Here is a 20,577-nt window from a genome sequence, read left to right as displayed (position 1 = left end):
AAAAGGATAACGCCAGGGGTTTTATTGAGCTTTTTATTTTTATGAAAAATGAACACCTGGAGCAATATCATTATTTGGGTGAATTCCAGACCTTGTAAACATCCAGGACTCAGCTTTGAACGAACAGGGCCTGCACATGATCCTTGATTTGCTGGCAGAAAACACTCCTAGAAACAGCAGATTTTTCTCCTACTTCTTCCTGCCGAGCTTTGGAGCCTTCTCCAGGCCTCGGATGTACTTCCGAGGGAGCTGATACTCCTCTGCAACACAACCAAGAGTTCACTCACTTCAGCTGAACAAGCTCAAGAATTAAAATCACATTCTCGCTGCAACCAGCCCCAGAATCCACTCACCCAGCAGGATCTTGGCCAGGTGATGGATTTGGTTCCCTTGGATCTGGACCTGAACTCTGTCTTTGGCTCCTGGTACCGGGTTGAGGGTGGCACTGGCTTGTGCTTTCTGTTGCAGGGTGTTGGCCACACACTGGGGGTCCAGACCATAGGGCTCCAGGTTCTTGATAATTGTCACCTGTGGGGTTAATGAGGATTGCAAACACCCCTGCTGGAGGAATCAGCAAATCACGGCTCCCTCAGCCCAGAAAAAGGAGCTGCCAAAGCTGCTCTTGGGATCTGGGCTTCTGCTCAAGCACCCTAATTTCAGTTCTCTTTTTTACCTTCTTATTTGATGATCTCTGGGCTATGGTTATGTCGATGTGTGCGATGTATCCCTTCCTCACAACAGGTTCTTGTCCAACAAAGGTCACCTGGTGGAAGGGCTGCAGTCGTTCAAGGCACCTGAATAAAGTTTAGACACCCAATTACTCAGTGCAGCAGTTCATTGTGCAGCCTCTCACAGGTTTTTGGAAGCACAAGAAAGCCAAGACTGTACGTGGAATAAGAATTTGTATCTTAAGAAGATAATGAAAGATGGTCTCCTGAAAAGGTTTGCATCCCAGCTATGATTTAAAGAAAGGGAGTGACTAAAAAGAAAGCAAGTCTACTGACTCACAAAAATTATAGCTTAGATGATAAAAGTTTTACCAGGTACAAATTAGTTCTCTTGCAGAGGAAAAATCTTATTTCATTTGGCCTTTAATCTATTGTTCAGCTGTTTTTCACAGACTGGAGAAGCAACTTCAGTTTAAAATTCAGCATAAATTGTGTTCCTGACCCACGAGCAAAGCTGAGTTCAGAAACAAAGGAAGCAGCTGGAGGAGCCTCAGAAACATGGTATGATGAAGAAACTCAAGGTAATAAAGACACTGGATATATTTAGGCAAAATATATGGAAATGATCTTGTGTCAGATACTTGGGGCTCTTAGATCTAAAAGGTGGAGTTAGGTTATAAATGCAAAAGTTGTCTTGAAGCTGAAAGAGGATATTGGGAAGGAATTCTTCCCTGGGAGGGTGGGCAGGCCCTGGCACAGGTTGCCCAGAGAAGCTGTGGCTGCCCCACCCCTGGAAGTGTCCAAGGCCAGGCTGGAGCAACCTGGGCTAGTGGAAGGTGTCCCTGCCCATGGCAGGGGGTGGAATGAGATGATCCTTAAGATCCCTTCCAACCCAAACCATTCTGGGAGTCTCTGAAGTTGTGCTGCACAGAGGAGCAGGCTGACTACCTACAAAGGGCATGTTCAGTTATCTACTGCAAAGATGACTTTATAAATATGTACACATGGATTATACACAGAACCAGCCACTGTTTGTTTAGGAAGTGTTCCTTGATAAGTGGTTACCAGGTAAACAAAAAAAACCCTCCAACAGTAGTTAATTGTATCTACTCATTAAATAAAGAATGAGATCGTTCAAGTGGAGGTCTCTGGCTACTTTTGTTGTATTACCAGCAGGAAGTTAAAACTTTACCAGCTCCTAACATGTGGCTTTGAGTTGCATGCAATAAACCTGTGTGATTCTGAAAACTGGGAAAACACTGGGAAAACAATCACCTGCTCAAGAGGTCATCCCATGTAAGGTGTGAGATCTCATCTTGTTCTGATTTTTCTAACAGGCAGTCACACAGAATGGCATTCACCTTCACAAGGCTGCAAAACAAAAACATGCATTAGAAGCAAATCACTTTTGCCCTCTAATTTCAGCATTTTCCATGGAAACAGGGCAGGAAAACTCACTTTTTGTTTGATTCATCCACCAACTCGTTAGTCTTCACATAGTTAATGATGATGTCTCTCACCTCATTGCTTGAGAGGACGCTGCCTTTTCTAAAGAGAAAGAACATTTTGAACTTACTACTGTAATTATTTGAATGCTGAGTTCTGGCACAAACAGCAACTACCCTGATTGCATTCAGTAGCAACAGCAAAATACTGATATTTATCTGCTAAAAAGGGGTTTCTTGCTATGCCTCAGTTGCTGTACTGAGATTAAAGGCTCAGAGCAATAATTACAGAGATTCTAACCTTGTTTTGGGAGCCTAGTTTGGGGGGGATGACCCTAATGCACACAAAGGCTCAGCTGAAGAAAGACTGAGTACAATCTAAACTACAGCAAAACAGGCAAGGTAAGGGCACAAGGAGGCAAGTGAGTTCTTTAAATTACCTCTTTTAAGTAAACCACATGTGGGTGGGCAGGATATACCTCATCCAATGGGAAATTAAGACAATCCAAGTAAAATGTATCAATTTTGACACTTGAGCTATCACCTCCTCAGCTGTGGGAGAAGTGATGTACTTGCTGAAAGCAGCTGTCACAGCCTCTCATCTCTCTTCCCTTTTTGAAGCAATGAATCTCTTCCTGAGTGCCATCACAGCCTGGCAGGGCCCTCCCCAGGAGGGCAGACAAATGGTATCAGGTTTGTTTGTCCCTCTCTTCAGGTAACAATGGTTTTGTTGTACTTCTCTAGTGCTTACCCATGTCCAGACTCCTGGAAGAGTGGGACCATTTGGGTTGAGACCCCATAAAGAGGAATGATTTCAGGAGCATGGTACACTTGTTCCCCATCTTCATTCTTGCTGTCTTGGGCAGCAGAGGCTGAAGAAAATTCTTCAGGGACTGCAAATGCTTTAATGCTGAAATAAGGATTGTTTGGTGTGAGTGAAAGGGATTGAAAGTTCTCACTTCCATTGCACTGGGAGTCCAGTTAACCTGGAAGAACTTTACAAGAGCAGGAAACAAGAAATTATGTACAGAAAGAGGGTAAAAAACCCCTCTAGAGCATATTAAAATCAGGAAATGAGGGCTCTACAGCTATTCAGGAATTCAAGCAGAGTATAGGAAATAGAGCTGGAAGCAGCAGGTTCCACTCCCTTATTTCAGAGATTACCAACTTGTTTAAAGACTGGGATATTCTACGTACTCTGGGTGTTTCCAGTCCACTTCCACAATGCTCTCCACACCTTTGTTCAGCTCCTTCACTTGTAAGATCTTCTGGTTCTGCATGGATTGCAGGAATTTGGAGAACTGAAGGAAGCAACCATCAGAAATGTGGAGTCAAGCATTTTAAATTGCTGATCACGTGTTTCTGACTACCCTGAAGTTACTTGCTAAATCAGAAAAACTTCTTTTAAAGAAAAAAAACCCCCACATCCCACACCTTTGCTTCTCAATTGCTAAGGAGCAGTGAGTGCCTCTGTAAAACAGAGTAGAAGCAAGTGTTCCTTTGGTAGGTCTCAGTACATGGTGGCAGAGAGCATCAGCTGCATTCCAAGCAGATCCATGCTCATGCCTTCAGAATAATTACTTTTTCCCCTGGATCCCACAGGAGCAGAGAAAAAGAACCTGGCTTTTAAGAACAGCTTCTAGGTTTTTTTGGTTTGTGTGTTTTACTAACGCTTGAACACTTCTGACTTCAAACTTTTCCTTTCCTCCTGTTTCTTATTTAAATCATTGGGAAAAAAAAATAAACCCACCAGAAAAATCTCACCTTCTTATAGCTTGATTTCTTTATGTCCAGTTGTTGTCCAGCAGGGCTACAAATGGATTTTTTAAAATTTCTTTAGTTATAAGTCACCCTTCATTTCTTCTTAAATCTTGCTACTTAGGCTAGAAGTTTCTTAACAGTGGAAATACAAATCACATAGAGAAAGAATTACTTAAGAAGCCAATAAATAGAACATGATGAGTGAAACTAGTGCTGACGTTCTTGTGGACAGGCAAACAGCCATTCAGGTGAATAAACCATCCTGAAACAAGTGTCAGCCAGCTCAAGTTGGCAGATCCAGGTCTGGACAATCCTTACATCCAAGTATTTGATGTAAGGATTATATTTGATCAAAGCATTTGATGTCACAAGTGAGCATAATCTTAGACCATCGTAGATAAGGACTGGATTCTACTTTTGAGTCAAAACCTTCATCCTAAATATCAATCTCCATGTTTTAAAGCCCAAATCCCAGCATGCAAATCCCAAGGCAATCCTTGTACCACGTACCAGCAGGAGAACATGTGGCTTCTCAGGAATGTGCTGGTGAGCAGAGGGAGATCTGACTTCTTCACTTTGCATTTTAAGGCATGAAAAAAGCACTGATTAAATAAAGCATCCATTTGCTCTGCAGGGGAAAAAAAAAAAGGACAAGCAGGCTGTGAGTTGTTTGTGGGCTTCAGCAAACCAAAGGGGCACAGTCTGGTTTCATTTGGGTGCAAAAATACCTTGTGGAGTCCTGCTGTCTTCAGGTTGCTGCTGATCCTCTGGGCTGGCATTTTCAGCTGGTTCTGCAGCTCTGTTCTCATGGGAGTCCTCCTTTCCCAGCAGTTCTGCACAACTGTCCTGCTCCTTCAGGCTCAAATCCCCCATGTCCACGTGCTGCACTGGGTCAGGGGGGAAGCTGCTGACAGGCTCTTTCCCCTCCTGCTCTTCCTCATCTCCAGCACAATCTGGGACCAAGGGAGCTAAGGTAGGAGGATAAGATTTGTCACCATATTCCCTATAAAAGGAAGAAAAAGCATAACACAGCTTTGAAACCCACAGGGCAATGAACAAATGTCACCCTGAGAAAACAAGGCACTGGCAGCCGCACAGAAGATTTCCTGCATTCTCAAAACTATAAAATTTAATTTTAACTCATCTTCCTCCATAAACTCTTATGTTCCCCCATCAATCTTAATTTAAAACTGGGCAGACCAGTTGAATCTGAATGCAGAGCAACTCATTTATTTGTTTGAGATTGACACAGTTGACTGATTATAAGCAAAAATTATTGTAAGTTCAATCACAGAATGATTTTGGTTGGAAGGGACCTTAAAGCTCATCTCATTCCACCCCCTGCCATGGGCACAGACACTTTCCACTATCCCAGGTTGCTCCAAGCCCCATCCAACCAGGCCTTGAACACTTCCATTGGCTTTCCCCAATTTAATCTGCTTTCTTCCACTTCTGCTCTAGGATTGCCAAATTAGACAGCAAATCCTCACCAGACCAGGTTTCTCAGGGCCCCATCCAACCTGGCATTGAACAAGATTTTCTAAAATAAGGGCAGCAGGACTGCTCTAACTTCATTTCTATAATAATTACACTCAGGCTGAAGGAACTGAATCAAGTGAATAATTTTATATATCTATTTCCAATATATATAAAGGAGAGATATCAGGCCAGGCACCTGCTTCTGTCAGAAAACTGTGGTCAGTCAAATCAAGCAGCTGAATCCTTAATAATGGTCATATTTAAGCTGTACCCAAATAACTCAATAAGTTGACCTGACCAGTCTTACTGGGGCACAGATTTTGATTTTAGTGAACAGTGGGACTTGTTCCCCATTCTCCCAAAGGCCTGGCAAGGTACCCACCAGAGGTGATCCAGGTAAGTGTGCAGCACAGCAAAGCCCTTCCCTTTCATTCCAGCAGCCAGCATTTGTGCAGTGGACATGGTGGCAACTGCAACTGCCACTGGAGCTCTGGGAAAAGAAGGGAGTGTCAGAGCAGGACCACAAACACACTGTGCTGTTGGACAGGCTGTGCCACTGGGATACACTGAATTTCTTTTACAACATCCTTGCTCTTTAAAACCTGGGGTTTTTTAAGCATCTGTGTGGTTTATGGTTATCTTTCTGCTGTGCAAGGTCTTCCAAAGAATCCCAAGGATATGTGCAGCTGGGATGAAGTGAAGGTTGTGCAGTCACAGATTTTAATAAATTACCAGAAGTGCATGCACTGTCAAAAGAGATTAGCAGTGAGGGGGAAAACAAAAGCTTTAGCACTGCTCCCTCACTCAGAATTTCACAGGCAGAAAGACAATTGTGTAGAATCCAATTTTTTGCAAAAAAAATTGCTCTGTTTCAAAACAAATCTACCAGTTGTGCCCCCACCAGTCCAAAAGAACCAATTTACAAAGCTGTCCACCTCAGCTCAAACATATCCTAACCCAAAAAATTAAGTGGATATTTTTTTCCTGCTGTATTTTCCATTTTTTAAGTCCACAGTGCATCAAATGCACGGGAACAATTCTGCTTTGATGTCCTCAAAAACCCCAGAGGCTTCCTGTTTAAAAAAAAAAAAAAAAATCTCTTTGTTTAATTTTTGCTTTCTAAAAAGGATGAGAAATAAAGAATCCCCTGTACCTGTTTCCCAGGAGGGTGACAGCACAGAGTGTGCCCTGCTCCACCTGAGGGAAGCCAGAAGATGGCACCACAACTCCTGGCAGCATCAGATCTGAGGGAAGAGTGAAGAGCATCCATTTCTCAATGAAAGGCTCGGCCACCGCCTCCTCCACCCCCTCCCTCCTGTTACTCAGCAGAAACACGAGCCTGTTCTCAGCTGAGCACATGGCAGAGAAAACCTCATTCTCCAGTTCTCCTGGTAAGGCAGCCCTTCTTCCCTGTGGAGTAAGGGATCCAGTTCATAAGGGTGCTGGGCACATCCCAAAAAACTGCAGAGCTTGCTCAGGCCTGAGGGACTGTTTTGAACAGAAAGGTACGAGCTCCCAGCCTAGAGAGCATCACTCTTCATTAATGACATGAAAAGAGAAAGGAACAAGGAGATGTGGCTGGAACCATTTCCTCTCCCCTGTGCCAAGGGCAGGTTATCCCAGCAGCTCTCTCCCTGAAGAGAAAATTGCCTGAGATTTGCCACTGGTGTCCCAGCCCTCCTGGATGTGACACAACAGCTGCACTCAGCTGTGCATTCTCAGGAAGATGCCTTCATCATCTCCTTGCTGATCTGGACAGAAACTGTACACCTGCCTCCTTCAGCTTTCCACACCTGGGATGAGCAGCCTGGCATGTGAGTAAAGGACAGTTGGCATGGCATGATGCCATCACCAAACTGTGTAAAGGGCACCTGCTCTCCCCCACAGCAGCTCTTTGCACTGACCTGTGTTCCATGGTCTGCTTTTGAAGGCACCTCACCCATTTTTCCTCAGCATCCCACATTTAATGTGTATGCTGAAGAAGCCAACAAGATTTTTTCCCCCCCTTCACTCTCAGAAATACTTTCAGCAAATCTAGAATGAACTCTGCAGCTGCACCCAAAGCTCCACACTGCTGAGGACAGAAACCACATAAAGACCTAAATGTGACCAGGTAAGTAGCATTAAATTATGTCAGTAACCAGGGCTGATGGGAGACACTGGAATTCGTGGAAGAGGTATCAGGAAAAGCACTGCTATGCTTCTCTTTGTAACTGAATGCTCCCCAAATCTGCTCCCCCTCACTCCAAGGCTGCAGAACTGCTCATGCCTTTCCTCTCCCTTCTGAGAAGTGGCTCTACCTCTCCCACTGCCTTTGTGGCCATTGTCTCCTGGGCAGCTTCTTATCTTTGGATCCTACCCAGAGGTAGCCTGGTTGCCACGGGCGATGAATGACCCACAGCCCTTTCATCAACGTCCTTCCCCCATTAGTAGGTCTTTTTATTTTCCCCCCAGAAACTGGGTCATTACAAGTCAGCAGCCAGGCTTGCTCAGATGTCTATCACAGCCACACATTCAAGCACTTTATTTTCCCCAAAAGCAAACAAAGGGACCCGAGTTGTACTTTAGACACTGTGTAATGGAAAAAGACCTCTCTTCCTACATGAACGCTGCCAGGTACAGAACAAGGCTGCAGCAGCTACAATTTAATCTTTTTCTGCTTGAGCAGTTCAGCAATTTAAAGTTTATAATGACCTGATTCTCCTGAGGCTGAACTGCATCCAAAGCAGGTTCCAGAAAACAGACTCCTTTCTTGTTAGTCTTGATCCATAATGAGGTGGTAGAGCCAGTAGCCCAGGAATTCAACTCAAACCTCACCTGCACAATCCACAATTTACCTGACAGTGCTTGCAACTGCGGGTTCCAATATAAACTCACCTCTGTGAGTTTATCCACAGGATAAGTTAGTTCACCTCAGAACTGACAGGAAGCAGGGTGGGAGCAAAGGAACTCAGCTGCTCAAGGGAAGTTATAAAAGAGACAGACCAATGGCTCAGGCAGCTCTGTGTCCCAGTTCAGAGCTGCTCATCACCCTGAGAAGTATCTCTAAATCTGAGACTCCCACGTGGAACAGGTTACTGCATTTAAACAGCTTAACCTACTTTGTTTCATTCATAAATCTTTTTTTTTACAGCTAATTTATTTTCCTTTTTAGGACACCACCACAAATTACCTTTGAGTACTTAATTCTTTATACAGGTACATTTTTGCCACTGGGAAAGATAAGACCAAAAAAAAAAAAAAAAAAAAAAAAACAAAAACTGAAGGCAACTCCTTTTTGCAGTGCAAAGTCACAAAGTTCTGGTTCTCTTACCTGCTCCTCCTGCAAGTTTCTGTAGCACTGGGGGCCATGTTGAAAAGGCAGGGAGAAGATCTGGGTAGGCCCACAGAGAGTACACTGTCCCAAAACAGAACCGAATTTCAAAAAAATCAAGAAATCTGAAGTTAGAATAATCCTGCAATAATTATTAGATGTGATGGAGAAAAGCAAACTGCTAATTGATTCAAGTTCTTATGAATTACTATGAAGATTACAGATAAATTTTTGCATTATTTTCCTTCAACCACAGACACTTTGAGCTAAAATGCTACTGCAACAGGTAAGACTGCATATGAGAAAAATAAAAGCATAGAATACTAGAGTCATTCACTGCCCAATTCCAGGGTTGTCTGAGAGTGGATATCATGCTTCTTGGAATTACACCTTCCAGCAGACGAGGCAGAAAAGGGGCTAAGAAGTTAAATTATGCCTTAAAAGATTTGTTTTCTGGTTTCCAACCTCTGAGCACATCCATTTCCTTCCTATGGCAAGAATCCAGGATTTTGCAAAGATGTTGGTGGAATAAATGCACTAAAGATTATGAAGTGTACAGATATGACAGTGATAAGTACTTAAGTACTTTGGAGAAAGCTAAATAAAGAGGGGGGATTATTTCAGTTCCCTCCCCATACCTGTTGGATACAGAGCTTTCTCCACTTCAAACAGTATTGGGTTCCTCTGATTCATGTAAACAGTGACGGCCTCCCCTCTGTGACAGTATATTTTGATGACATTGAGCTCTTGCTTGTATGGAATAAACTCAGCCAGTTGTTCAGCACTAAAGTTGGGAAAAGCTGCTGCAACATCATTTCGTAGCTTTCTCCTGCAATGATGAAACCACAAATGTGTTACAAAGCTGTTCGAGACTGTCAGAATAATTCCTAGATCAGTAGTTATTTTTGCTGGTTGTTCCTGAGATTCCCACCTTTTCACAGATGATAATTTGAGGCATTTGTGTCCAGGTTTACAAATGAGGTAGCTGCATGGTGGAGGAATATTGGAAAAAAGCCCAATACACTTGCCTTGCTCATATCTTCCCTAAACATCTGCTTACAGCTCCTGTTTGCTGTCTCTGCCTCTGTTTTGTGCTGTGATTTCATTACTCTGAGCTCCTGAGCACAAACCCTGGGAGTGTCCCACCTGCTCAGCCCATCACCCACGGCCACAGGGGGAGCAGGGGGCAGCCAGATTTCCCTGTCTCCCAGTTTTAATTGGCGTTTAATTGGATTTTAAGGCTACATGACCGGCACAGAGTGGGTTTGTGTGGCCACTCACAGAACTGTCAAGTGAATCTGAGCGATCAGTAAGTCAGCCCAGCATCGCTGCTCAGGAATATAAAGCAGAATTATAGAATCCCGGAATGGGTTGGGTGGGAACAGACCTTAAAGACCATCTGGTTCCACCCCCTGCCATGGGCAGGGACACCTTCCACTAGCCCAGGTTGCTCCAAGCCCCTTCCAACCTGGCCTTGGACACTTCCAGGGATGGGGCAGCCCCAGCTTCTCTGGGCAACCTGTGCCAGGGCCTCCCCACCCTCCCAGGGAAGAAATTTGTCCTTAACATCCCATCTAAACCTACTCTTTTTCAGCTTTAAGCCATTCCCCCTTGTCCTGTCACTCCATGCCCTCACCCAAAGCCCCTCTCCACCTCGCTTGCAGCCCCTTTACGTACAAGAAGCCGGTATAAATAAGCACAGAAGCCTCATCCAACCGTAACAACTCAATGAAACCTGCTATAATTACTGCACCACCTTCATGCGAAACGCGCCATCCCCGGCCGGGAGTTTACCACGAGCAGGAGGTGAAAGCGGCGACTCCCGGGGGCAGCGCCGCCCGCAGCCCCTGAGCCCCCCGATCCCCCCCGATCCCGGGCCCGCTCCCTGCGCGTCCCCCGTGGGGTCCCGGCGGGGTCCCGGCGCGGCACTCACCGGTCGGAGCCCTTGATGGCGGTGTTGGCCCTCACGCGGAACGCCCTGGCGAACATGGCGGGCCCGTCCCCCTCAGCCCGCGGCGGCCGCCATGGCGCCGTCCGCGCCCACAAACCGTCCGGCTGGAAACGGCGCCGAACTCCCGAGCGGCCCCCGCCGGGCCCTCCCGGCTCCCCCGGCCACCGTGAGGGGGTCCCGGTGCCCCGTCCCCCCGCGGAGCCCCCCGCACGAAGGCGGGAGGGATGCGAGCCCCGCGGCGCTGCGGGGGCTGCTCGGAGATTCGGGGGGGGGGGGTGTTTTGTTTTGTTCTGAAACTTCCGAGCTGTTTTCTGGCTAAGGTGCTCTTAACAGTGGGACCGTTCTCGCTGCGATTTGCTGGGCTCTTAGTGATTGATTGATTGATTGATTGGATTGATTGATTTCTAGCGCGAGGTTAAGGAGCGTGGAGTGGGTAGGAGTGATACGGTGCTACAGCCTTCACGGGACCACAGAGGCACTGGAGGTTGGAAAAGATCTCAAAGATCACCGAGCCCGCCCTGTGCCCACCTTGTCCCCCGGCCCCGAGCACCGAGTGCCACGGCCAGTCCGGCCTTGGACACCTCCAGGGACGGGGGCTCCACCACTGCCCTGGGCAGCCCCTTCCAAGGCCTGACCACCCTTTCCAGGGAGAATTTTTCCCAAGTACCCAACCTGACCCTCCCCAGGCACAGCTTGGGGGTCTTTCCTCTCCTCCTGTTCCTTTTTCCCTGGGAGCAGAGCCCGCTTCCCCCCCGGGTCCCCCCTCCTGTCAGGGAGTTGGAGAGTGAGAAGGTCGCGCACACACCACTTTACTATTATTTTTTCCTATTAATTTAATAAAGGTTTGGTGAAGTACATACACTCCATACATACATACACTCGTAAGAGAGCCACTGGCGTTGTAAAACGCCACTGCTACCTCCCAGCGAAACACAGGATTCCCGCTCCGCACCGTGTGAAACCCGCGGCTCCTCAGAGCAGCCGCCGATTAAGCAAACATTGCCCTTGACTCGCAGGGGAGCAGTGACTTTAACCCAAATACGCTCTCGCAAGAATCCTGGTACGAGAGACCCCCGCAGCGCAGCACTCGGAACCTCACCCGCCAGCATCCGCCCCGGCGCGACCAAAACCCCGCCGAGCGCTTGCTGCACATCGCAGGGGCGGTCGCGCCTCGCGGCATTTCTCCTTTACGAGAGCCAGGGAGGCTTTAAGGGGTTGGGAGGGGAGAGAGAAAAAGGAGGCGAAACTCGGCAGATTTGGGTGCGAGTCAAACCCGCCCCGGCCGCGCTGCGCAGGCGCGGGCGGGCGGCGGGCGGGGGCCGTTCCCGGGGCAACGGCCGGGGCCGGGGCCGGGGCCGGTGCGGCGGCGCTGGGCAGCGGGACCCGCCGGGGATGGGGCCGGGGCCGGGGTCCCCCGGACACGATGCTGCTCGGCAGGAAGCTGGAGGGGCCGCTCGGAGCGGGTGAGGCGGCGGGAAGGGGGTCCCGCGGCTCGGGGGAGGGGAGGGGGGCACTGCGGGTCGGGGGAACCCCGCGTGGTTCCGCCCGCTCGCCTTCTCCCCCTTCCCCCTCCTCCCCCCCCCAAGTGTAATCGAGCATCTCTTTTTTTTTTTTTTTTTTTAAAAAGGATAACCTGCTTTAAAGGATAGCCCGCTATCAAGTGGTTTTAAGTGCTTTTCTGCTCGTTTGGGATTACCCTGCTTAAAATGGGGAAAAACGATGCGGAGCGTGGTGGGTTTAAATGTCTCTGCAGGGAGCGTGGTGTTTTCAGGGTTTCTCGAGGATGTGTTCGCAGTGCAGAACTTGATTAACAAAAGAGGAGCTCTGAATTGAAAAGTGCCTGTCGCACATCGGGATTCCCCAAGAGCTTCTCGCTCTGTCGCGGTATTAAAACAGAGTTAAATTTGGAGGGTCCTTTAATAAATGAATGAGAATCGATGATTTTCCAGATGAAAAGGTGGTAAGGGAGATAAATGTCAGCGTTTGACTCTGTCTCTTATCAGTGTGAGTGGTTGTGACTAACTGGTTTGTATATGGGACATTTCCAGGCAGGTTTGGAGATGGATTATATGATTCCTATATGAGGATAGATGATTTAAGATACCAGGAGCCTCCAAATGAAGAACGCAGCGCCTCTGGACCTTCTTCCCTTCCAAGACCTCAAGTGAGTATTTCAAAGTCATCTGTGTCTTCACGTTGTGTTGTGTGGCAGTGAGAACTATCCAGGAGTGAGATATCTCCCTATAGACCAAAAAAAAGTGGGATTTTGCAGCGTTGTAGTAGTTTATTAACATTATTGTGTTCACTAAGCATAAAAATGATGTGCTGCGTTCGCTGTAGAACTTGCTGGCAGCCTCAGGAATCCCATCTGAGTGTCCTCAGCTTGTGTTTTAATCAAAAAAAGTCACTTTACAAAGGGTTGAAGTGTTCTGCCATGTCGCCTTGTGCTGATAAGTAAATCCACACACACTTTGCTTTACCTCCTGCACGTTTCCATTTTAGTTTCCCTCATGAAAATTCCAACGGATAAGTACTTAGGAACAGCAGAAGGAGCAGTGTGGGTTTGCATGGCTGCCAAACATCTCACAAAAGTATCTTTCTCCTCTGAAAACTTGGGCATTATCTGTCACTTCGTCTGCTCCCAAAATAGCTCTTTATGGACTGAAGGTGTTAACAGGCTGCTCCACAAGGGCTGTGTTCCCTCAGCAGTTGTGGAGCTGGGAGATCTTTCCTTGAATTGATTCAGCTGAGCACTAGTGGTCATGTTTAGCTGTACTTTTGTACACTGATCTGTCTTTTAGATGGGTTTTTAATGTGTTTTGGCTCTTGTTCAGCTCTGGCAGAAGGGAAGGAGCTTGAGCTTAAAAAAGTCTCACTCTCTAAAAAGTGAAAATAGACATTTCCCTGAGTAAGATGCATTTGGAAATCATCACTTTGTGGGATTTTATGGTAACAGGTATTAGTCATTAATTTGGTCTGTGCAAACTCGAGCATGAGTCTGTGTCTTCCCTTTTTGGCAATGTTGAGGGAGAGCAGAAGGAATTTAGGGTTTTGTTGAGCAGGAAAGTTTGAAGAGTAGTTGGTTGGGGTTTTTTTGTTTGCAGGGATACAGAAACATTGCAGTGTTTTAAGTTGTAGTGTAACTTTAGTTGTTCATTACTGAACAAAAGTCAGTAGAATGGAACTCTCCAGTTAAATACAACTCCAGCAGTATTTTGTTTGACTGGTGTATCTTATCTATATTTTGACCCTGAAGCCTGTTAACTTCCTAAAGCAAGATTAAGGATTATAACATGCCCAATTTTGCATGATGATACATAAATAAAATACAACCTCAGTGGTATCATGCAAGCAGGAACTGAGGCACAGCATGCAAGAACGATACTCAATTTTAATGGGGAAGCATCTGGATTTAAGTGATATTTAGTTTCCTGGCAAGATTTTTCTGTTAGGATGTAATGTTACACGAGAATTGAGTCCTGGTGACTGCAGCTACCTATTCCTTCAGCTGAGCTGTAGGAGAACATAAGTCTCTCTGCTTGGAGAATAAATGGGTTGAATTCAACCTGTTTAATTCAGTGTTCAGAAAATATCTGATGCACTTTTGCTAAGCCAGTTGTGTAGGAATTGGGCTGTTTCCTTGTCAATGAAAATGAAGTTTCGTAAGTGAGAGTTTGAGTTGTTGTCAGCCTTATTTCTTGCCTGCTGGTAGTGCTTTTACCAGTAAAACAAAAGCTGTGGTTTGTGAAATAAAGCTGGTGTTGCCCAGAAGTTGTGTGACTTTGAGTGCAGCTCTTCTGAGTTCAAGTGAAGATGGATCTATATTTGTGTCTCACCATCACGTGGCAAATGATTTTGGGAGTCCTCTAAGAATGAAAATTGAGACCTTACTACTGTTGAGTCAGGTTTGAAATCCAGAGCCAAGGTTCCTTCATTAAGAAATCATTCCAGGATAAATGGAATAATGAATTCCTTGGTTATTTAGGGATTCAAAGGTACAGAATGTTTTCTATGAACTGCAGCATGAGCAGAGTTGCTGTTGCTCCTGAATAGAGAATATTAAAACAAATGTGAACCTAGTTCTGCGTTTATATTTTCTGTTTGTTTGTAAACTTACTGTTTGGGTCTGGATAGTCTTTTAGCCAGCTCTGAAAAAAAAGTCATTCTTATCTCAGAGGTTCAGCCAGGCTCCAAGAAAAAGGCGTTTATTCGGAGTTACCAGGGCTGGGCTTTGTTGTTTTTGCTTCAGCCTCTCTGCAAAGGCGTGTCTCTCCCAGTACACTGCATTTCTGGGTTGATAGGACCCAGAGGAGTGGAACTTAGTAGGATGTATCCAATGGCCCCTCCTCACCATCGATAAGCACTGACTTCTGCAGGAAATGCCCATTTTTGGGGGCTGGTGAGCAAGAATTAACATTTGAAGGCAGCACCAACAAACAGACCCTTTTAAGAGATGTGTGTAGTTGTTTTTGGCGAGAACATTCACTTCCCTTATTTACTGACCAAGCCAAGATGTTGGACTGGATGTAACTAAAAAGGAATTTGGTTTTATTGCTGTGGGGCTACAGGTTTATTTATATTTTTTGTTTGATTCCTGTATAGTTATTTTGGTTTTCAGGGATTCGGTTTGGCATGTGTCTGAGATCTTTATTTTTAGATTAAAGGACAAAATGGAAAACAGATGTTGCCACTGCAAGGCAGGGCTTCCTCAGGGCTGCATGGGATGAGACAACACCTCTGTGCTGTCCATCAGCATGGGGTGTCAGTGAGCAGAAAGGGGAATAACTGCTGTGCTAGTAGGGAACTGACCTCTGGGGAGTGCAGCATTTACTAAACTGCAAAAATGACAAGCTTGAAGCATTTCACAGTGTTCTTCTCACCTTCTGTGGGTTCATTTCAGATGTAAATGTTTTAGTGAGAGGCAGTGGTTACAGCCTGCTGTCAGCTGAGTGGGAGTAGGAGATATTCTTAATTATTCAAAACTTCTAAGTCTGTCTTAAGATAGTTGTGCAGCATTCTCTCCTCTGTGGTGACCAGACAGGACCCAAGGGAGCTGCTGGAGCTGTGTCTGAGCAGGGTTAGGTTGGATCTCAGGGAAAGGTTCTTCCCCCAGAGGGTGGTTGGCACTGACCAGGCTCCCCAGGGCAGTGGGCACGGCCCCAAGGCTGCCAGAGCTCCAGGAGGGTTTGGACAACACTCTCAGGGACAAGGTGGGATTTTGGGATGTCCTGTGCAGGGCCAGGAGTTGGATTGGATGATCCTTGTGGGTCTTTTCCAGCTCAGGACTTTTATGATTCTGCCATACAATGGATACAACGATGTTTTGCCCTTCAAAGAAAAAACATGTTTGTTAGATTTTTTTTTTTTTTTTAAAGGATGGTTTACCTTGTCTTGCCCTGTCCTCCTTCTGCTCCTCTCTCAGCTGGGGCACACCAGCCATATGTCACCTGCTGGGGTTTCTTTGTCTTCCTCTGGCAACTTGTCTGTGTGATATTCCTGCCACTTCTCGGCACGTTCACGTTACGTTGCCTGTTCCAGACAGGTGCAAGTTGCATCTGTCGTTGGTTGTGTTGCTGCACCCACGTTTAAAGCTAAACATAGCTGCTCCCTGGCAGTTTGCTGACTAGAGATAGGTATTGTGTCCTTTTGGAGTGTTTGGCTCTCTAGGGTTTCCCTTTATGGATTTAAAAGCACGTTGCGTCCGTGCAAGTGCTGTTTCAGTGAGTTGCTTTCTCTTTGTGTACCTTTTTATAACTGTGCTTGTAACTTAATTTAATCCAGCATTTTATATTTGTTCCTAATAAATGCCAAACGCATTGGTGTTAGTGATTTTGTTTTATGTTGGTATTGCTTTTGTTCTCAGCCTGTGCTTTAAAAGATAAACTAAAGTCCTTTTTTTTCCTCTATCTGTAGGTTTCTATCAACAAACTCATGATGAAGGATCAGTCTCTGCCTGGAAATCAGGTCAAAGTGGAGCAGTTATTTGAGGACTCTGGCAACAAAAGGAGCAGTTCTCTCCAGAGTGCAGGAGTTTCTGGTTTAGAAAGACCTCTCCCTTCCTTGTCAAAAGATAAAATCGTAGACAACGTAAGCTCTTCTAGAACTGGGGGCAGAGCACTGAGATGTCTTTCCCAAGCTCCAGAGCAGGCTGTCAAACAGTACAGGCACCAGTTATCTGCTTATGAGCAGCAAGAGATATTTAATTTTTCTGAGATTTACTTTGTGGGTCCAGCTGCAAAAAAGAGACAAGGAGTCATCGGCGGCCCCAACAACGGCGGCTACGACGACGACCAAGGCAGCTACATCCACGTGCCCCATGACCACCTTGCCTACAGGTATGAAGTGCTCAAAATCATTGGCAAGGGCAGTTTTGGACAAGTTGCCAAAGTCTACGATCACAAACTCCACCAACACTTGGCCTTAAAGATGGTTCGCAACGAGAAGAGGTTCCATCGCCAAGCGGCGGAGGAAATCCGGATCCTGGAGCACCTGAAGAAGCAGGATAAAACAGACACTATGAATGTCATTCACATGCTGGAAAGCTTCACCTTTAGGAACCACATCTGTATGACCTTCGAGCTCTTGAGTGTGAACCTGTATGAGCTGATTAAAAAGAATAAGTTTCAGGGCTTCGGTCTCCAGCTGGTGCGGAAGTTTGCTCACTCCATCCTGCAGTGTTTGGCTGCTCTTTATAGGAACAGAATCATCCACTGTGACTTGAAGCCAGAAAACATCCTCCTAAAACAGTACGGGAGGAGTGCAATCAAGGTTATAGATTTTGGGTCCAGCTGCTTTGAGCACCAAAGAGTCTACACGTACATCCAGTCTCGATTCTATCGGGCGCCAGAGGTGATCCTGGGAAGCCGCTATGGGTTGCCCATAGACATGTGGAGTTTTGGCTGTATCCTGGTGGAGCTTTTGACTGGGTACCCTCTTTTTCCTGGGGAGGACGAGGCAGACCAGCTGGCCTGTATGATGGAACTTCTTGGAATGCCACCCCAGAAGCTTTTGGATCAGTCCAAGCGAGCCAAGAACTTCATCAACTCCAAGGGTCACCCTCGCTACTGCACCGTCACGACGCACGCGGACGGCAAAGTGACCCTGAACGGGAGCCGCTCGCGCCGGGGGAAGGTTCGGGAAGCTCCAGGGAACAAGGACTGGGTGACAGCCCTGAAGGGCTGCGATGACCCCTTGTTCATAGACTTCCTGAAGGAATGCCTGAGCTGGGATCCTGCCGCGCGCATGACTCCGGGCCAGGCTCTGCGGCACCCCTGGATTTGTAAACGAGCGCCCAAACCGCCCCCTTTGGATAGAACCTCCAACAGAAGGATCCCCAGCTACACAAGCTCTTTCCAAGGGACGGGTTCCAGGCTGCCTTCCGTGGTGGCAGGAGCCAACAAGCTGAGGGCTAACTTGGGATCTGACTCTGGTAGCAATATTCCTCTCTGTTCCGTGCTCCCCAAACTGGTCAGCTAGTGGGGAATTCTGGATTTCCGGAACACGCCCCTCGTGTTCTAACTGTCCGTTCACGACGTGCAAGGAAATTAAATGCAGAGGTTTTTAATGGAGTTACTGTTTGTTAGAGGCTACATCTTGAATTTTCAGAGATCAGTCAAAATGTTCACATTTAAAGGGCTAACTTTTATCCAGTTGCTTCACTCACACCGTGGGGGATATTCCATTCCTGGGGAGGTCAGCTCAGCTGGTGGGTACAAGGACAGCGTGGCAGATGTGCTGTTTAAAAATGTTGTTTTAGAAATCAAGCTGTTTCTTATCATGGTTTAACAGACTCTTTTGCTTAAGACAGAAAGGGAACTTGATTTCAAATACTTATTTTCAGTTATCTCCAACTGAACTCTTTTTATTCTGGGGAGAGTTTTTACATCTCTTGTCAAAAGCACAAGTGCATTAATGCAATGCATTAGGAACTTGCAAATTGCTAAAGTTTCAAGGATTTTATTTCTCTGCACTGTTTTTCCCTTATCTATCCTGAGATTTTAAAAAAAAATGCCATGAGATGTAGATACCAAAAAAGGAATTTGTTGTTGGGAAAGAAAACACTTAGATGATAAAATTTCAAAGGAGCGTAGAAATGCCACGAACCACAAGATATAGCTAAATAAAACTATGAATTTCTGTAACACTTGCTATTTCCCATAAAAGTCTGTGGGAATTGTAGGGGAATTCGAGGTCAGGCCTGGTCCATCACAAGAATTCCAGATCAGGCCTGGTCCCTCACAAGTGTGAGCCAGTTTGTTCAGGGCTAATGATGCAATTATGTTTCTTTGGAGCTCAAATTTCAATCATCAGTTCTGCCAGGTGTGTGTCTTCATTTTTCCTGTGTTGTTCCTAAAACAAAAACGTTGGACTTTTAAGAGCTGGTTTATATAAATGTTTGAAATTTTGGTCATTTAAAAAAAAAGTTATCTTTTTTTGTGTAGAGTGAATTCCATTGAATTACGTGAAGCTCTTTTAATAAAATGCAAACATGCCACTCCTGTCAGACAAGTAAAAGTTTTTAAGGCCTGGGATTGTGACTAGAAAATGAGGGGGTGGGGGAAAACACATGTAATAATTGGAAGTGTGCTCTGAAATCTAAAAAAAAAAAAAAAAAATCTGTGAAAACATAACCAGGACAGACTGATAAAGTGCAAGAACTGGTGGATCCAAATGAAAATATTTTATGGGAAGAGCTGCTTTATTTTTAATTGTATTCCTTCAGGCCTTTGGGTGCCTACATTTTCTCTTTCTTGAAATCCATGAGCTTGTGTTTCTTCTTCCTTTATCTTCCCAAGAACATGACAAGGGTGGTGTGACCTGTCATGACAACAGCACAGCTTGTTGGGGTGGTTCATTCTTGCAGCCTCATGGCCCGAGTCCATTTCCAAAATCATCTGATCCCTTGCCAGGTGTCTGAACACAATTTTAAATGCAATTCAGAGCTTTTATGAACAGGAGGTTTTAAGCTGAATGACTTTTCTCTGTAGCAGGTTTTGAATGTTAAAACAAGGGGTTGCCAGGGTGATTTTTAAGACGTCCAGGAGGAGACCCTCCCTCTCTGAGGAGATGGGGCTGCATTCTGTCCTCTCTGGGGTTAATTTAGCACTGGGGAAATGCTGGGTGGAGGCCTTTAGAAAAAAGGCAGAAAGACAGAGCCAAAGCTCCAAACTTCCCAGGACTTTAAACTGAGGTTCCCAGGAGTTGGAATTGAGGTTCTCGTGTACGTAGCTTTTCTGAGTTGTTTTGTTTCCCAAGTGTCAATTCAACAAGCTTAGTAATAACATTAAAATAACAGTCTAGCTTTTATCTGTGCAGCTACCAGCATGTATGGCATGTTCATGGGTCACTTCCTCATAACACATGGCTGGTATTTTTTATTTTGCTTGGCTGGGTGAAGTTTTATTTGAATGGAGAACCAGGGGAGTGGATTTTGTGGGGAAGTGGCAGAAGACGCCGTCGATTTTTAGTAGGATCTCTAATAGATTTGGCACATTTTCAGAAGCCAGAAATATTCTTCTTCTTCCTCTGCCCTTTTTTTTTTTTTTTTTTAAACAAAATATACCTGGTGGATTAGGAGAAATGAACCTTTCAGGAGCAATAGGTTGGTAGGAAAGATGTCTAAAAGCAGTTTATGCAGAGGCCATGAGGGGATGGTGGTGATGGAGCCTGGCAGAAGGAGCGGGGTGTTGGTGTGCTGGGAGCTGTACAAACAGGTCTCTTAGGAACACCCAGCAGTGTCCTGCTTCTAAACCATTTTGTCTATAAAATGCCACGTGCAGAGTAATAATTCTCCTGTGACTTCTGGGAAGAAGTGACTCCAAGGTAACCCCTGACCTGGCAGCTCTGGTGCACACACAGTAATCTCGCTTAAGGCTGCTGCTGTAAAGCTGAAGATAAAGTAATTAGCTGGCAAAAACATGGCTTTTTATCTAGAAATTGTGCTCAGCACGCCCTGACTGC

General features: G+C 45.8%; 2 protein-coding genes across 2 annotated transcripts; one reads left to right on the top strand and one right to left on the bottom strand.

Annotated features, from left to right (window-relative positions):
* Positions 1 to 7: 7 nt before the first annotated feature.
* On the bottom strand, positions 8 to 10,805 carry EIF2D (eukaryotic translation initiation factor 2D). Its single transcript, XM_027717783.2, has 15 exons — positions 10,600 to 10,805; positions 9,305 to 9,495; positions 8,667 to 8,750; positions 6,507 to 6,597; positions 5,736 to 5,843; positions 4,603 to 4,877; positions 4,385 to 4,502; positions 3,878 to 3,923; positions 3,311 to 3,414; positions 2,865 to 3,023; positions 2,127 to 2,216; positions 1,944 to 2,039; positions 674 to 794; positions 354 to 528; positions 8 to 260 (listed from the first exon to the last, which is right to left on the bottom strand). The coding sequence occupies exons 1-15, from the start codon at positions 10,653 to 10,655 to the stop codon at positions 190 to 192; spliced, it is 1,785 nt and encodes a 594-aa protein (XP_027573584.1). The 5' UTR covers positions 10,656 to 10,805; the 3' UTR covers positions 8 to 189.
* Positions 10,806 to 11,969: 1,164 nt separating this feature from the next.
* DYRK3 (dual specificity tyrosine phosphorylation regulated kinase 3) lies at positions 11,970 to 18,758 on the top strand. The gene is made up of 3 exons (XM_027717815.2): positions 11,970 to 12,080; positions 12,666 to 12,781; positions 16,531 to 18,758. The coding sequence occupies exons 1-3, from the start codon at positions 12,041 to 12,043 to the stop codon at positions 18,091 to 18,093; spliced, it is 1,719 nt and encodes a 572-aa protein (XP_027573616.1). The 5' UTR covers positions 11,970 to 12,040; the 3' UTR covers positions 18,094 to 18,758.
* Positions 18,759 to 20,577: the final 1,819 nt, after the last annotated feature.

The sequence above is a fragment of the Pipra filicauda genome, unplaced genomic scaffold, assembly GCF_003945595.2.
Source record: "Pipra filicauda isolate LSUMZ 115617 unplaced genomic scaffold, ASM394559v2 scaffold460_size520110_pilon, whole genome shotgun sequence".
Classification (NCBI taxonomy): domain Eukaryota; kingdom Metazoa; phylum Chordata; class Aves; order Passeriformes; family Pipridae; genus Pipra; species Pipra filicauda.
Note: the sequence above shows the minus strand (reverse complement) of the source record. Positions and strands in the feature narration are given on the sequence as shown.

Excerpts from the sequence above, each read along its gene's own strand:
- DYRK3 (XM_027717815.2), top strand. The coding sequence starts at position 12,041 with ATGCTGCTCGGCAGGAAGCTGGAGGGGCCGCTCGGAGCGG. Across the intron at positions 12,081-12,665 it reads GGAGGGGCCGCTCGGAGCGG|GCAGGTTTGGAGATGGATTA; the intron begins GTGAGGCGGCGG and ends GGACATTTCCAG. Across the intron at positions 12,782-16,530 it reads CTTCCCTTCCAAGACCTCAA|GTTTCTATCAACAAACTCAT; the intron begins GTGAGTATTTCA and ends CTCTATCTGTAG.
- EIF2D (XM_027717783.2), bottom strand. The coding sequence starts at position 10,655 with ATGTTCGCCAGGGCGTTCCGCGTGAGGGCCAACACCGCCATCAAGGGC. Across the intron at positions 9,496-10,599 it reads GCCATCAAGGGCTCCGACCG|GAGAAAGCTACGAAATGATG; the intron begins GTGAGTGCCGCG and ends TCATCATTGCAG. Across the intron at positions 795-1,943 it reads TGGGATGACCTCTTGAGCAG|GTGCCTTGAACGACTGCAGC; the intron begins GTGATTGTTTTC and ends AACTTTATTCAG.